General features: G+C 36.2%; 1 protein-coding gene across 3 annotated transcripts in view; it reads left to right on the top strand.

The window, feature by feature from the left end:
* Positions 1-17,555, top strand: part of LOC106174434 (serine hydrolase BPHL) — a 19,321-nt gene extending 1,766 nt beyond the window's left edge. For 2 of the 3 annotated variants that reach the window (XM_087010300.1, XM_013555996.3), the window contains exons 2-10: positions 69-270; positions 1,215-1,265; positions 2,935-2,991; positions 14,334-14,434; positions 14,609-14,775; positions 14,883-15,036; positions 15,260-15,391; positions 15,794-15,917; positions 16,673-17,555. In XM_087010300.1, the coding sequence (XP_086866426.1) occupies positions 92-270; positions 1,215-1,265; positions 2,935-2,991; positions 14,334-14,434; positions 14,609-14,775; positions 14,883-15,036; positions 15,260-15,391; positions 15,794-15,917; positions 16,673-16,766 (1,059 nt within the window). In that variant the 5' untranslated portion in view covers positions 69-91 and the 3' untranslated portion in view covers positions 16,767-17,555. The remainder of the gene's footprint in view (positions 1-68; positions 271-1,214; positions 1,266-2,934; positions 2,992-14,333; positions 14,435-14,608; positions 14,776-14,882; positions 15,037-15,259; positions 15,392-15,793; positions 15,918-16,672) is intronic. The other variant, XM_013555999.3, reaches the window with a different exon arrangement.
* The last annotated feature ends 142 nt before the right edge of the window (positions 17,556-17,697 follow it).

Below are 17,697 nucleotides of genomic sequence, written 5' to 3'. Positions count from 1 at the left end.
TGTCATTTAGTACAGTCATAGAAATGTCTTCATTTTCAGTGTTTGTCACTAATTTCTGTCCATTTAAGTTTTAGGTTGGAAATAATGTAAGATGGCAGCTGCAAGAAACGCAGTTCGGCGTATTGGGGTCTTGCAAGGCGCCTTGGTGAAGAGACAGACGTACCGTGGCCGTGTGGAGAGCAGACGACATCAGAATACATATGATGGGCGATGGCCACCAGATCACGGCGTGGGTATTGATAATGTGGAGGCACAGGTTGCGCAGGCCAGGTACTTAATTCCTAAATTTTTTTTTTGCCAAAGGAGAAGATAACAATTATGATACATTTAATTGATAAAAATGAAAAATATAATTGATTTTTTAGGCATTTCATTGTGTGATTTGTTGAAAAAAGTGAGTATACTGGAGATTATTATATGCTGGTGCTACCTCAACTGGATATATTTGCTAAATTTATCCTCTTTTGTTTTTATCTGTGTCATTTAAAACTGAAGGCGATATTCACTGTCTGTCACGAGGCACAGTTCCTAGCTGGTAGATACAAATTTATCTGTCCGGAGGGAGGTCTGATAATATTTTTCTGGCTAAGTCTGTCATGTCTTTGACATAGGAGATAAGTATATCTAGCTCTATTGTTCTGGGATATACCTTTAATAGCATCAGTTTTTGTATCATTTTTTTTACTGCCATTTTCATTCTCATTTAATTGGCATAAATTTTACATATTGTGTGCACTTGTGATAGTCTATCCTTGTGAATATTGATGTTTGTCCATGTATATGCACATACTAGTAACATATGTTCTCATGTTAGAGGTTGTATGGAAAAAATCTTCCCTAGTTCTCTGTATTCTTGATATACTTGGCTGACATAAGGTCAGACATTACATAAACACAAAACATGTTAGCATTTAGAAACCAGCTAGGAATACATTTTTATAGGATGAGCTGACTGTATGCATTAGGTTCATCTCCTCATGTTATTTAACATCTATGAAAAGAGGTTCAATAATATTAATAGACAGGAATAGAGAGTGAGAAGTGACTGCTAGAAGTTGAGTGGTGGAGAGAGAGAGAAGGAGAGAGAGATAGGGGAGAGAGAGGGAAAAAAGAGACTATATACTTATATCACCTCCACATACCATGAGGAAAAAATGCCGACAGGAAACGGGATAGGTGTCTAATATGTGATAAATATGATGTGTTTGCCTCAGGCCAGATCCCAGTGCTACTGCGCCACTGTATAGAGAACTGAACACCGCCAGGTAGACTTGACAGCATTCCATAGGCTCCATTCAGAACAGAGGACTAACTAGGCCGAGGGTCAAATATGGTGACCCACTACAAAGCTTGCCATCTAATCTGTTAATAGACACTGAATAGATATCCCATGGGGAAGTATTCAAGTGGGTCGGCCATATTTGACCCTTGGACTAGCTAGTCCCCTATTCTGAATGGGGCCTTAGAGAATAACACACAAGCTCCGGTTCTTTCTTTCCACCCAAAGAAATAGTAATACAGAGGTTAATGAGATATTAATATACACAGGTTAGTGATATTAACTTCCCCCGTGTGTGCTCTCCACAACCAGTATTTCATACTATTTATGGGAGTTTCTTTAATAATATTTGCAAATTGACCAAGGGTAAAATATGATTTTATTGTACTGTAACATTTGGCATGTGAGTAATTTTGGGCCCATATTGTTCTTTATCCATATAACACTTATCTGGTTTAATAGGTGTTTTAATGTTTGTTTTTTAGAACTGAATAAAATGCATGTTTTTTTCTCATTTAATGATTAAATGCATTACTCACTCATCTTTTTATAGACAGTCAAAATTGTTTCAGATAAAGTTTTTTATTTATGTTGTTGATAGAGTTTGCCTTTGAAACACTCAATTGAAACCTAGTGCTCTACGTTTTGTCATTTTTTTATTTGAAATTGATTTTAAGCTTTGAAAAATTGAAATGATGTCTATGAGCACTTTCAAACAAGGCATCTATATGAAGGGTTTTTCTGCAGAGTCTGTCTTTCCTGTAGACAAACAATCTCTCCCAGTTTGCTAGTCTCTTGATTAGGATTGCCATAATAACACAGCTATTGATGGGAGTAATATTAAACAATCCTCTTATCTCACTAGGAGTGTGTATGTTACACAGTATAGTCACTCTATGTGGTGAGAGCTGAAATACATTCCCTCAAATATCTCCTCAAAAATAAGCCAGTAAAAGGCACTTTTATTAATAGAGCTGATGTGGAAATAGTAAATGAGAATTTTAAAGATTAAAAATCAGTGTGGTTTGATCAGATATTAAAAACAAGAAATGGTGACAGTAGCTTTATTACAGATACTGTTGATTTATTCAGGAAAAAGGATAAATTTACAGTTTTTGGTTTTTAAGTTAAAACCTGTTTTGGTCTTTTTTGTTTCCCCTCTTTCAAGGAGATTTTAACATCTAAAAAACATTTTTGCTGGTTTTGATTTCACATTGGGGCTGGTTTCTTTTTTACTTAACATAAAGTTTAGAAATTTCATGTAACTTTTTATCTTTTAACTCATACAGAGTGTGCATGATTTAGATAAGCTAGAATTAAACAGGTTTAGTGGATATTAATAGTTTTGGGTTATGCAATTGACCTTGTGTACCCGTTAACAATTTGAAATATTTGAAATCTGTTACATTTGAAAATTTACTTTAATATTATATGATATATGATCTATATTTATGAAAGCATTTAAACTTGCTTGATATTATTATAATATTAGGCTTTTAATAAAGAATTAATAGAATATCATTATACTATGTGATTTTGAAAATTAAATTTGCTCAGATTTTAAATTAATGATATCATGACAGTTTTAGTAAATTTGCAATATAAAAATTAATTTTTGGTATTTTTAAACTTTTAAGTTTTATTTCTTCTTTTAGTCTGGTGAACTTGCAGACTAACACTCTGGCGCGGCAGGGATATGACATGACCCAGAGGTAAGTGATATTAAAGTTTAAATTTGAAAATTCTGTATGAAATTATATTTGATATTTCAATTTTTTATGTATTTAATGTCAGTTGGTTTGTCTATGCAAGTACTAGTAGTCTTCTTCTTTTTTTTTTTTTTTGCATTTGCCTTTTTAGATATTACTTCATGCTATATATGAAAAATGTGTTATGCCATTTTGGAGAAGAAGTTCCTTTAATTGTTATTAAGAACTTTTCGTGATTTGAACATTAGGAGAAGAAATACTCTGTTGAATGATTTTAATATACATGGAGAATATGCAGGCAACCATTGGCAAGGCTTTTATAAATTTATTTATAAACTTAAGCCAGAGGCAATCATCAAACATTGAATGTTGGGATTAATGAAACATTTTCATAACAATAATAATAATAATAATAATAATAATAATAATAATTATAAACAAGACAGTTTAGTTGTAAATTTATGTCAGAAGTGTACAGCGAAGTATTCAGGTGAACTCGTAGCCCCATGGTGATCTTGAAGAGCACATTTACCTGAGACTGGTGTGAGCTGCATACTGAACACTTATATAATCTATGATCTGTCTGCTTGTAAGATTCCTTATTGATGACTTAGGAATTCTGTTCACATGCATCACTGGTTGGCAGGTACTAAACTAACACAATAAATTACCACCCTGAGTATGGAGGCTATCTGAGTGAATGTCTGATGAAGCAAAGTCAGATTTATGCCGATGTGCAAAATGACATGCGGGGTAATGAAAAATGGGACATCTGAATTATGACATGAGAATCTGAGGTCAGACCTAAGGTGCTGTGGTTTGATTATTACTTAATGTTCACAGTGTTATTATTAGTTTGAGAGGCTGAATTTTATTGTATACTGTTTTATCAAATTTTTGTTTATTTAGTGAACAGGACGTGTTTTAATCAGTAGAATATGTGCTGGATCAATCCCATGTTTCAGCTTTGTCAAGATCAAATTTTCCAGTGATGTGGCATTTATAACGACTGCATTATGGTTAGAGAAACCTTTGGTGTTGTGGTCACAGCTGTGAGCTGACATCATCCTCATGGCAGGTACTCACGCGGCACAGCTCAGCCACACCTGGCACCCTAGTAGTGCCACGCGCTGGGATCACTGTCATTGCAGAGTGATTGATGATATTTTCCCTTCATTTTTAGCCGCATGTTCACATACTTGTTTCTCTATCTCATACAGTCACGTCTGTGTTATCTACCTTGCCCTCGGGTATAGCAGGGATAAGATATTGTGCAGGATTTTCGTGGGAAAACAAATTTTCCTCAGGTCTTCAGTAATTTTAAGTACTCACAAGCCATCACCAGTCTGTGAAATAAGCTTTTTAGAGTGGTTGTCCTGTTGGACAACCATCTAATATTTTTGGGTTGCCCCCATCCACTTTTGGTTGCCCAAATAAATCGAAGAAAAATAACACAAAACTTACAAGATTCCTTTTTATTTCAGCGGGTTAAAAGCTAACATGCACTGTGTAGCTTTAAACAGATTAACTTATGCAAATAAACAGATGATAAACAGTTTAATGTTAAAGAACCTCAACAGCAACAATGCAGCATTTGGTAACATGTCTTCCTTCCCACAAACAATTATTTTAAGAACAACTATGCATCATCATACATACTGTACAAACACTAGAATATTTTCTAGGAAAAGAAGGCATTCCTGTTTCCAGGTCAAGATTTGAAGACAAGCCAGAATGAAGAATATTTTTCAGTATATTTACTGCTAGCTAAGTGTAATAGGATTCTCCATTTCCCTGCCTCTTAGTCTATTAACTTAGTTTCAAATGTGGACAAATACGGTTAATGTGGACACATTGATTTATTATATTTATATGTTATTATAATAAACAATTAAAATGCTGCATTTTCTGCCATCTCCATCTCACATTCATCTTCATCATTGTAATAATGTCAAATGATACAGGAAGTACAAGACATGTTGGATGGCATGGACAGACAGAGTGATCAGAATATAGTGTGTCTGTATATAAAAAGGAATGTCACTATTTTAAACGTAATGAAATGTCTGGTTCAGACTAGTCTCTGAAGGACAAAAATATAAAAAACACTGTGTTTTCTTCCATCTCCATCTCATCTACTTCATCAAATTCATCTTCATCATTCTCCTTTGAAGTAACCAAAGAATCTGTAACTACCTCCTGTAACATAAACGTGCTAACTCTGTAAGCCGCCATGCTGGAACACACGCGTATTATTCAAGTCGCTTACAACATTGTAAAATAAGAGGTGGTCGCTTAAGACAAATAAAATGTTACATCTCCCTCTTTATAATCAACTAAGATTAATAAAGTAAATAAAAGCATGTAAATTAAAATAAATTCAGTTTTTGGTGTTCACAGTTCTTTGTGAGTGTTCACTTTAACTTAAAGTCTTTCAATGTTCAATGTGAGAAGAGCATTCAGAGTCTCTGATCTTCTAGTCCTTTTGTAAATAATTTTTTTTTTTACTTTAACTTAAAGTCATTTCATGCTCCACAGAGAATGTCTTTAACAGTCCATTTAAATGAAAGAAAAGAAAATTAAAGAAAAGTCTTTGGCTGAGTCTTTGCATTATAACTTAAAACTGCTTTAAAGCGAGTCCACATGAAAATCCACATGTAGTATTAAATTAATACTGAATCGCTCAAAAAAAAACAAGTTATAAATTTAATCTGTCTGGTGGTTTCACCACACGACCAGATCTTGTTACAATCCTTGGGGTATTAATTGCTGGTGTCACTGTTTTTGTTGGTGTTTTACACTGATCCTTGACAATATCTCGGGTTGGTGATACTGTCTCCTCAGGTACTATATGCTGATCCTTGATAGGTGAATGTAATGGCTCATCACATGGCTCCAAGTCAACAAAATTAGGGTTATAGTGATGTGCTTTTTCTGTTGATGATCTTAAGTGCTGACGATTACGTCTGTATACACGGTCATTTCCTTCCACTATGTACGATCTTGGATGTGTATGACGTTTAACAACAATGGCTGGTGCCCATGTTTTTGAACCTGGATGAGGCTGCATTCTCACATGTTCTCCAGGGCTGAAAGCTTTCAGTTCTTTAGCACCTTTCCTTTGATCATAATAATATTTCTGCTTTAGTTTCTCCTGGCTAAAATGACGTTTCACCTCTCGTTGGTTATATGCCTGTGGTTTTAACAGATTTCAAGCTGCAGGCAGTGTGTTTCTAGGTCTGCGTCCCATTAACAACTGCGAAGGGGACAAGTTTATGCCTTCCAAAGGTGTAGTTCTGTAGTTGAGTAGAGCAAGATACTTGTCATCACATTTTTTCCACATTTTCTTCACAATTTGAATAGCTCTCTCAGCTTCCCCATTTGAACCTGGGTACTGAGGACTGGAGGTCATATGTTCAATATCATACACTTTGCAAAATTGTTTGAATTCACATGAACTAAACTGTGGTCCATTGTCTGATCTGATTTTAAGAGATTTTAAGAGGTATGCCATAACAACTAAACACATATTTCATAGCATTGATTGTAGCAGTTGTAGTTGCGGCATTCAGTTCTACAACATCAATGTACTTTGAATAGTAATCAATGAGAAGTAGGTACTTCTTTGCTCCAAAGTCAAATATGTCACAACCAACTTCAGTATAGGGTAGATCTGGAGGGACGGTCGGTTTCAACGGTTCTGCGGGTAACCTGTTTTGATACTCAAAACATTTTGTGCAGTCTCTCACCATGTTTTCAATTTCCATATTCATTCCAGGCCAAAACATGACTTCCCTTGCACGCTGTTTGCATTTCACAACTCCAAGATGTGACTCGTGTATCAAGCTAAGCATGTACTTTTGTAATGACGGTGGAATAACTATTCTGAGGCCTTTGTAGATTACACCATCAAACACAGACAATTGGTCTCTGGAGTCCCAGAAATTTCTAATTTCATAAGGTGTCTCTCTACGCGTATCTGGCCATCCTTGAACAATTGTGTTGTATAGAGGCTGTAGCTCTCTTTGCGTTCTTGTTCTAATATCAGAGTATCTCTCGCTGCTCACAGAGATCATATCAATTAAACATATATCATCTAGTCCTGTCACGTCAGAACTGGTGTCTGGTAAGTATGCTCTCGACAATGTATCTGCTACCACCATATCTTTGCCTTTCCTGTATACAACATTGAGATTGTACCACTGTAGACGTAGCAACATCTTCTGCAATCTCATTGGAGCTGACAGTAATGGCTTCTTATAAATGCTCTCTAATGGCTTGCGGTCTGTGTACACTGTTGTTTCCTTACCGAAGATGTAGCAGTGGAATTTTATAGCTCCATGGACAATGGCGAGCATTTCCTTCTCTATTTGAGCATAACGCATTTCAACATCAGTAAGAGAACGTGACGTGTATGCTATAGGTCGGCCATCTTGTATTAGCACTGCCCCTAGTCCACTTCTTGATGCATCACACTGAATCTCTACGGGCTTGTTCACATCATAATAAGCTAATACAGGCGGTGTGCTACACAAGTGTTTGAGTTCCTCAAAACTTGCTTGTTGCTCATGTTCCCACTTGAATGACACATCATTCTTCAATAATGCTCTCAGTGGGGCATCCACCTGACTCAGGTTTGGTATGAACTTGGCTAGATACTGTACAAGACCAAGTATTCTTCGTACTCCATCCTTATCTGTGGGTGGTGTCATCTCAGTTATTGCGCGCACTTTTTCTGGATCTGGGCTCAGGCCCTCTGCTGTGAGGATATGTCCCACATACTGAACTCTGGGCTGACGCACCTGACACTTGTCAAAATTGAGCTTTAGGTTGTATTCAGTAGCTCTCTGAATAACCTTCTTGAAAATCGAATCATGATGCTCACGATCTGTGCCTGCTATCAATATGTCATCCATTATAGCTGTGGCACCTTCTATGCCTTCAAGCATTTCATCCATGATTCTCTGAAAGATTTCTGGCGCTGATTTAATACCAAAGGGTAGGCGAAGCCATCTGTACCTGCCAATTGGAGTGTTGAAAGTAGTCAAAAAGGATGACTGCTCATCAAGCTGTATCTGCAAAAATCCCTGTGTGGCGTCTAACACAGAAAACACTGTGGCTTTTGGAATACTAGCTACAACTTCTTCAATAGTTTTCAGTGGATGATGCTCTCTTTTGATTGCATTGTTCAAATCACATGGGTCTATACAGATTCTCACTTTATCATTTCTTAATGAAACAACCATTGAACTGACCCATTCAGTTGGCTCATGGACTCGGGTAATGAAGCCATCTGATTCCATTTCCTGTAATTTCTCTACGATGCGTGGCTTCAGTGATGCTGGCTGTCGCCTGGCTGGATGTATAACTCCCTTTGCTGTTGGGTCTATCTTTATGGTATGCTTACCTGGTAGCGTACCTGTGTTCTTGGCAAGTTCAGTGAAATCATCTACACTGTTTACCTTGTTTACTCTGACTCTATGGAGGAGCCCAAGTTTCTCTGAAACTTCACCGTTAATGACATTTTCCTGGTCTATGTCCACTATTTCAAAGTCAACTGGCAACTGAGTAGTATTGTATGCCACTGAAAGCTGTGCTTTTCCAATTGGGCGGATCTTGTGATTAGAGTAGGAGCGAAGAACTTTAGTTGTTTGGTTCAAGTTCTTGTGAAGACTAAGTTTTTCATAATCAGCATTCACTAGAATGTTACATTTTGCTCCAGTATCTATACGAAATTTAAGTGGCTTGTCTTGGACATCTAGTGTCACTATCCATTTATCTTCAGCTGCACTGACAGAGTCAACATTTTCATCATCAACTTCAGTTGTATGAATGTACAGTGGATCATTGTTGCTATCTTCACTCACTGAATCATCATAGTAAACATCATTATCACTTTCCTGTAAAGTGTGTACTGCCTTGGCTTTTCGTTTTCTGCATACTGAATACCAATGGTCTAGTCTTTTACAATATCTGCATTTGGTTCCTTTTGCTGGGCAAGTATTGTTTCTATGAGCTGTTGCAATATCTAAACCACACTGACCACATTTCTTGTTCTTTTGCTTCCAAGGTATGTGTTCCTGTCTCTTAGAGGCTTGTGAGGGATTTCTACTAGCATGGCTTTCCTTACTCTTATGTGACTTGTGATTAATGGCGGAAACTTCAACTTCTGGTCTTAGAATCTTCATTTGTTGCTGGGATGACTCATACTGTCTGCCTATTTCTAAAGCTTGAGCTAGAGTAAGTCTTTCCCCTTTTTCTAACAGTTTCTCTTGAACTCGAGGATATTACACCCCACGTATTATACAGTCAATTAAAATGTCTTCAGCGTCTTGGTACTCACAATCCATAAGAATCAATCTGATGTCTTTTACAAAATTGTCAAATGTCTCACCTTCCTCCTGCTTCCTTTTCTGGAGGTTAAATCTTTGTGCACGTTTGTTTTTTCTGGGTCTTACATAATTTTCAAGCTTGCCGAATATTGCTTCTGGTTTATCCTCTTCATCTTCTTCCCAAGTGAATGTTTTGTAAATTTCTCTCCCTTGTTTTCCAATCCACATGCCTAACCATCCTGCCCTTATCTTATCATCTGTTTGTGAAAGTGGACCCTTGAAAACGAGCTCAGCATGCTGTCGGAATCGAGTAAATTCCAAGTACAAATTTTTAGACTCCCAATCGAAACTGGGTTGCTCGAATGCATACGCCATTTTAATTAGTGTCTCGCACAATTAAAAATGTTATGTGGCATGTGTAAGGACTCACTAATAGCTGGAAAAGTTTAACTTCTGACACCATGTAACATAAACGTGCTAACTCTGTAAGCCGCCATGCTGGAACACACGCGTATTATTCAAGTCGCTTACAACATTGTAAAATAAGAGGTGGTCGCTTAAGACAAATAAAATGTTACACCTCCTTCTAGAAAAGACAAATAAATAATTCAATATAAAATATCACACAGTACCATAAAAATGAAAAAAAAAAAAATTGGAAGACTTCTAATTCTTCTCTTTCCAGAAAAAGTGCTTGTCTAAAAACAAATCAATCGTCATCAGAATTTCACTTTTACATTTTATTAAAAAGAACTTAAATACTTAAAAGCAGAAACCAAGAACAGGTAAAAAAAAAAAAAAAAAAAATGAAACTTACATGTTCTCATTAAAACTATACGTTCAGATTCTGCCTGTTCTGCAGCCGATGCAAGCAGTCTGCCGCAACACATTGATTAGCAGGAACCGCCGGCACTTGTGCCGTCGCTTTGACGTGCGGCTCTGAGGACTCGTGTTTCTTAATGCCATCTAATCGTAGTAAGGTTTTGCCTTGAACGAAAGGTGAAGAATCTCCTTGATAGCATGCTTTGCATGCTGAGCTATGCTGTCAAAAACAAGCCAAGTGCGCCCCGATTGCCGTGACGGTAGAAATCCTCTTTGGCGTTTATCTGTTTAATTTCGTATAATTTCTTTTTCTTTGACATTTCTGGCTCAGCTGTTTGTTAGGGTAACCTTTATCCGGGCTTTGCACCGTCAAAATATTTCAGAAACTTCTCCATGACGAAAGTTGGAAAGAGAAACACGTGGTAGACAGAAGCGCCATTATTTTGAAGTAATGTCCGCCATTGTTTCATTTCAACCAATGAAAAGCGGCACACATGACACCCCCATTCCCCAGGCATTACGTCATCTTCCTGTCCCTATCTGCTTCATAAAACGACCAGCTATAAATAACTGTAGATCTAATAATAGTAATGGAGATTCTGCGAAAACACGGCGAAGTCAACAGGTCGGTTACTGCGACAGTGAATCTTGTGGGAAACATAACGACTTAGGTTAAGCTAAATTTTGAGATTGAAATCTTGAGGTTTACTCTTTATGTCCATAAATTATTCAGTTGCCCGACCGGACAACAACTTCGTAATTTTAAGTTGCCCGACACGCTTTTTAGTTGTCCCGGGCAATCGGACAACCGCTTATTTCGCTGACTGCATCACTCTGTGGCATTTCATACTTTGATGAAATGCACTGAAGATATACACATCTTGAAATCAATATTTTTCTCCATATGGCTAAATGTGTGTGGTTCCATGTATCCCTTTGGTTATCAGCTTGTGTTAAGATGTACTTTTTAGGAGCTGAGGGTAGTTATTTTATCAAAATGTCAGCATAGAGTATTAGAAATAATTTCATCAAAATACCACATAGAGTATTAGAAATAATTTCATCAAAATACCACATAGGGTATTATCAATAATTTCATCAAAATGTCTTATTGAAATACTAGAAATGATGGACAAATAATATATTATGGATATAAGGATATTATTGCTATTTTTTATACCTCTGTCAGTCTCTGTGACTACCCTCTGTGACTGATTACTATTCTGACTGAACATTTCACTCCCCCCCCCCCCCCCCCCTTCCCGTTTCACTTTCCTAGATCCTACACATGCACTCGTGTCTTCATTTCTGAAGTACCTCATCATGGCCATGGACAATGTCCACATACCCAAGACATTCTACAGTACAGTAAGGTCTTGTTGTAGTCATAGACCATATGAACTGAGACTAAGATAACAGAAATATTGAACAGTCAATCCAGTCAAGATCAAACAGAGCTTTGGTTCAACATTTGTTGTATTAATGGAGTTTCATAGAAACAAAGTGCACTTACAAAGAGATTAATTATCTGATAATGTTGCTTGCAATCATACTGTAATGTGTTTATGTAACATAATCTTTAATGTTTTGATAATTCCTATGAGATAATAGCCAAACCTCCCAGAGAGACGGTCATTAAAGGTACTTTACACCTACTAGACGGGACATCAGAGTGCTATGTTCAAGTTTCAATGGGTGCTTCAGATATTGACTTTTTTCATAATTATTTCAGATAAATGTAAAAGATAGCTAACAGCATACTGTTAAATGTCAAAGACGTTTTCGTTTTCCATATTACATTGTATTTAGATAGCTTCGTAGTGCTCTATTCCATATGTTGATTGATGCAAATTCGTGCAAAATATTTGTTTTCATTCATGATTACTTACAGTGCAGTGATATTTTATGTAGGCATGCCTCACGTTTTTATTGTTCTAGAGAATAAAAGTGAAATCTCAGAGAAGAATAATGCTTTTCACACAGGAATCAACTATTAGAACAATGAACTCTGGATTAATCTCAATATTTGTTTCAGATATGGGTAGCTATAAAGGGGAGATACTTAAAAGATTGATCGCAGTTGTGCTAGAGATCATACTAATAATAGAAAATTGTTTCAGTATTTGTTTACCATATTGATTTTTTTTTTTCTGAGGAACAAAAGCATTAATAAATGATGCAGAATTTCCAAATAGAAAATGTAGTTATTCCAGAGTTATTTTCAGATTTTGTTTTGATTAAAGGTGGTGATTTCGTGCATGACAGTGACAGTGAAAGAGGCTAACTTTTGTTTCAATTCTCAGTGGAATGATACAGTAATACAATACTGTAATTAATCATATCAACAATAAGAATTGACAGATGTGTTAAACTTTTATTTCAATGGCACTGTGAAATAATTACCAAAATTTCAGAGAAAAACTAATGGAATATTTTCACTGATGCTTGGGCTCTTTTTATGTACAGACACAGATGTGTCTGTACATATAGCCATCATCTGCGTCTGTCGTCGCCGTCGCCGTGCACTTTTACCGATAACATGATAAGTGGAAAACCATTTTACCTTTTGACTTGAAACTTGCAGAACTGATGAATATTCATAATACGCAGGTCAAGTTCGAAAATCAGCATGATCGGGTCACTTTTAGGGAATTTATTCTGTTTTTCACTTTTTTCAGCATATATGCAGCACTGATAACACGATAAGTGGAAAACCATTTTACCTTTTGACTTGAAACTTACAGAACTGATAAATATTCATAATACGCAGGTCAAGTTCGAAAATCAGCATGATCGGGTCACTTTTAGGTAATTTATGCTGTTTTTTCACTATTTTCAATATAAATGCAACACTGATAACACAATATAAGAAAAACAGATTGGCCAATTGTAATTATACTCACAGGAGTGGTCAATCTTACTAAAACGCTGGTTGAGTTCGAAAATAAGCATAATCGGGCCATTACTTAAGAAGTTATACTGTTTCTTCACATTTCCTCAGATTCAATTATTAGGCATGTTAGCAGTCTCATTATTTAACTAATAAGATGCCTAAAAGTGTTTGTTTGATATTTCCTGCATCTTTACAACATTGTTAGTTGATTATGTAAAAAACATGGTAAACTTGTTATCATGTATTGTGTAATAAAGTGTCAAAAATGGAAATAAACTCATATCATTGCAGTTTGTCAGATTCAATCATCCACTATGTTCAGAATCTCAGAATGGAGGAAGTTGGACATTTAACACTGTTCTATTGATACTTTTCCCATCTCATCAATTTTCTTAGTTGGACATATAAAAATGGCAGTAAAATGTTTATTTTGTTTTATGTTAAAAAAGTGTTAAAAATGGAAATAAACCCATTTCAGAACAGTGCTGTCTTGTTTACATTTTGGCATTATCAAGGCGTGACTTTGAAGTTCCATGGGCCTGAAGACCTTTGCTAGTCACATTTTCTGAATATCTGTGATACAAATATTTTATAATTAAAAATTGATGGTCATTAAGCTGTTAAACATTATGTCATATTGCATCAAAATTTGAAGAAACCCCCATTTTGGGCACTGTTTCCATGATGACCATTTAAGGAAAATCATGTCACTTACTGTTCTCAAACTTACAGGATAGAAACATGGGACTAAAATACAGCTTCAGTAGGCAATGCAGTCTGTTTGGTTTTTTTTTTTTTTTTTTTTTTTTTTTTTTTTTTTTTTTTTTTGCAGTTAAACAGTTTTTTGTGAAAATTTAATTTTTCACATATTGGCATTTTCAAGGTGTGACTTTAAAGTTCCATGATCTTGAAGACTTTTGCTTGTCACATTTTCTGAATGTCCATGTTACTAATATTTTATTAATAACATTTGATTGTCATTATGCTGTTAAACATTATGTAATGTTGCATCAAAATTTGAAGAAACCCCTATTTTGGGCACTGCTCCTATGATGACCATTTAAGGGAAATCATGTCACTTACTGTTCTCAAACTTACAGGAAAGAAACATGGGTCTAACATACAGCTTCAATAGGCAACGCAGTCTGTTTGGTAAATTTTTCTGGCAATTTAACAGTTTTTTGTGAAAATTTAATTTTTCACTTATTTGCATCTTTATTTTCTGTTCTTTGTCTGTACATTTGACAGCTTTGCTGCCTTGTTTCTGTTTCAACTTGTATTTTATTATATTGTTTCAGAGGACTGATGTCCCAGAAAGTTGAAGTAAATGGTGCTAGCATTCACTACATTAGCAGTGGGATTGGAGACCATGCATTACTACTACTGCCTGGGGCTCTTGGTAGGTGAAGGTCACTGAGGTGAAGGTGAAGGTCATTTGATTCAGTTTGGACTTTTTTATTTTAAGGAAAAATGGAAAAGTGTTGTATTTGAAGTGTGTTCACTGGAATTGTTGGCAATGATAATTAATGGAGAAGAGTGTGTTTATACAAACCCTCATATGTCTCCCTCACAGGTTGTGCAGTCACTGACTTCAGTCCTCAGGTGGAACACTTAGACAAAGCCAAGTTCACAGTAATAGCCTGGGATCCGCGGGGTTACGGCAACAGTAGGCCTCCAGATAGAGACTGGCCTCTCACCTTCCTGAGCCGAGATGCTGACGATGCTGCAGGAATGATGGAGGTACAATGATCATGGTGGTCATCAAAAATTTCGTTGATTGTTCTGGTATTTATTCATAAATTCCAAACATCTCATCGATTCCATTTATCTATGTTGATTTATTTTAGAAACTAGGTTACAGTAGCTACTCTCTCCTTGGCTGGAGTGACGGTGGTAATACCGCCATGATCATGGCCGCCAGGTATCCTGAGCGTATACGTAAACTGGTCATGTGGGGCTCCAACTGCTTCACCACTGAGAAGGATATGGAGTGTATTAAAGGTAGGCTTGGTTGTGACAGATTGTGTTAGCTGTGACAGGTTGTGACAGATTGTGTTAGATGTGATGACTGTGCCACATTGTGTTAGATGTGACAGATGGGAAAGTGTGACTGTGGAGTAGGATGTGACCAATTTCAACATATTGTTTAAGATGTCAATTTGTCAACACAGAAACCTTGTTTTAAGACTTTGATGAAAATCCAAAGAACTTCTGGTATTTCCAGCTGTCCGTGATCTTAGCAAATGGAGTGACAGAATGAAACAACCCTTCATTCATGTTTATGGAGAGGAGTATTTCAAGGCACAGTGGGAGGCCTGGTATCAGGCATATAGCGATTATTTCTACAAAAACAAAGGTAAACAATGCATTTAGTACTTGACAAATATATACTTATTCACATTTCATATTTTTTGCAATTTATTTCAATATATTTGCATTTGTAAGCCCTTAGTTTATTTGTATGCAAAATCTGATTAGAAGAATTGAAATTTTCTTTTACTTAGTTTATTTGTATGCAAAATCCGATTAAAAGGGATTGAACTTTTCTTTTACTATCATTATCTGTTATCTTATCTACATTTAAGTGAATCCTAGGTTTTATGATCCAGCTGCCAAAGCCAATAAAAGATTGAATCTTGCTTAAGGTTTTTTATTCTCAGTTATTTGAGTTTTTCAAAATTTTAGGAAAGGAAAGAGTGTCTGTTCTGTGCATGGCTAGGATAAGACACTTCAAAATATTTAATTTTTTTTTCCACAGGAGACATCTGCAGAGATGAACTTAAAAACATCACGAGCCCAACCCTGATTGTCCACGGTGACAAGGACCCAATGTTGGATCCAGTGCATCCTGTTTATCTCCATGAGAATATCCAGAATTCCAGGTAGTATGAAGAATGGTATTGAATAAAACTTAGCACAGCCCCCTAGCCAGCAATTGCAAAGTGGGGAGTAGGGGGAGGGGGGGGGGAGGGGGGGGAGGGGGGGTCTTTCACATTTTACTTTGAAACTTTTATGTACCAAGATCAGTTTTTACCCAGAGTGAACCTTTTTTTTTCGGCAAAAAGGTTAGTTCATTTGAACCACCCAATTTCCCCTGGCAGTGGGCCTGTAGCACTTTACTGGTTTTGATTATCAAATTCAAATCAAGAGGGAGTCCACAATAATAGGCATTACAAGGTTAATTATATTGGAATGAAGTATGTAAACTTCAATATTTTAATAGAAAAATGAACCAATTTTTAAATTGGATATACTAGTGTGTGTTCATCATCTGTTTTATACGTCAATCAGTCCTTGCAGCATCTAAGACTGCATTCAGATTCACGTCTGATACTAGTTGGGTTGGTCCAACTCTGTGGGGAATTCCCACTAAAGAGCAATCAGTGGAATCGGCTGAATTGTCTGACGTGCCTTCTCTAGCAGCTAAGGGGTAATTAACTATTGTGTGCTTATTAAGCTGATTCCACTTGAGCGCGAATCCCCACAGAGTTGGACCAACCCAGCTAGAATGATAGGCCAATCTGAATGTACCCTAACTGTCAAGATTGACAGCTTTAACTTCCAAAGGAACAGTATTTTTTTCTGCTTATTATATGGTCATTCATGATTGTCACATCTTTGTTTTCTTTGTCCTTAGACTAGTCCGGTGGCCTGAGGGAAAACACAACATCCATCTGAGGTACTTCGAAGATTTCAACAAACTGGTGACAGATTTTCTGTTGGAGCAATAGGAGGCAGCACCTGCTTCCTAATTTCAACTATAGATGGTAGCATTAGTTTCATCAGGGGAAGGACAGGCTTGTTTACAAGTGAAATTTTGCTCATATTTCGCCAATTATAATTTTATCAGTATATTGACTGAAGATTTTCTTCTATGCAGATTGGCTTAAAGGAAATTTTGGAATTGTTAGATGGCTGTTCTAGCGTCTGTGAAGATGAACAGTGTCATGTTGACCTCCCTGCATATCAAATGGGCTGGGAAAATTTTTATGCAAATATAGGGAATTAAATTCTACCAGAATAATCATAAATCTTCTGGTTATACTTCTTGATTGGTTTTTGTGTGATTTTCAATAAAATGTTGGTTTGAAGTCACACTCTAGCATGTTTATCATGCACTTCAAAAAGGACAAAAGCAATATTTTAACATTTCCAAAAATTGGGGTTTCCAATTTGAGGAAGATGGTGGAATTGAGGTAAAAATGGACTAATTTCAAGATTTTAAATTAATAGTAAAGTTTCCTCAATCAGCATTTGAATATTTTCCATGTATGTGAATATTATGATGCAATGTGAATGGCAGCATTATAGGAAAGTCTGTAGAAGGGACTCTAAATTCAAGTCAAGGGTGTGATTGATTGGTTTGTGCCTTTGAAAAACCTCGTTAAAATGTCTGTTAAACATTTTTAAAATGAATTTTCTGTTGTCAACAGTTTTTGTTGACTGCTTCAAATTTTGCCTTAAAAGGTGCCTGTACAACTTGTTATCATCTAAAAATGAAATAAAAACCAAATTTTGAACTTAGTTCTTCTGTTTTCCTCATAAATGGATGGCATTCTGATGTTACAGAAATGGAAAGAGCAGAGATTTTGAAGAAAACTGGTGGCCATCTTTTGAAATGTTGACAGGAAATGACTTGCCTTGGGCAGTTATGGGTGTAAA

The sequence above is a fragment of the Lingula anatina genome, chromosome 4 (genome assembly GCF_051362555.1).
Source record: "Lingula anatina isolate TDL-2025a chromosome 4, LinAna3.0, whole genome shotgun sequence".
Lineage (NCBI taxonomy): Eukaryota > Metazoa > Brachiopoda > Lingulata > Lingulida > Lingulidae > Lingula > Lingula anatina.
This window is presented reverse-complemented; position numbering and strand designations above follow the sequence as displayed.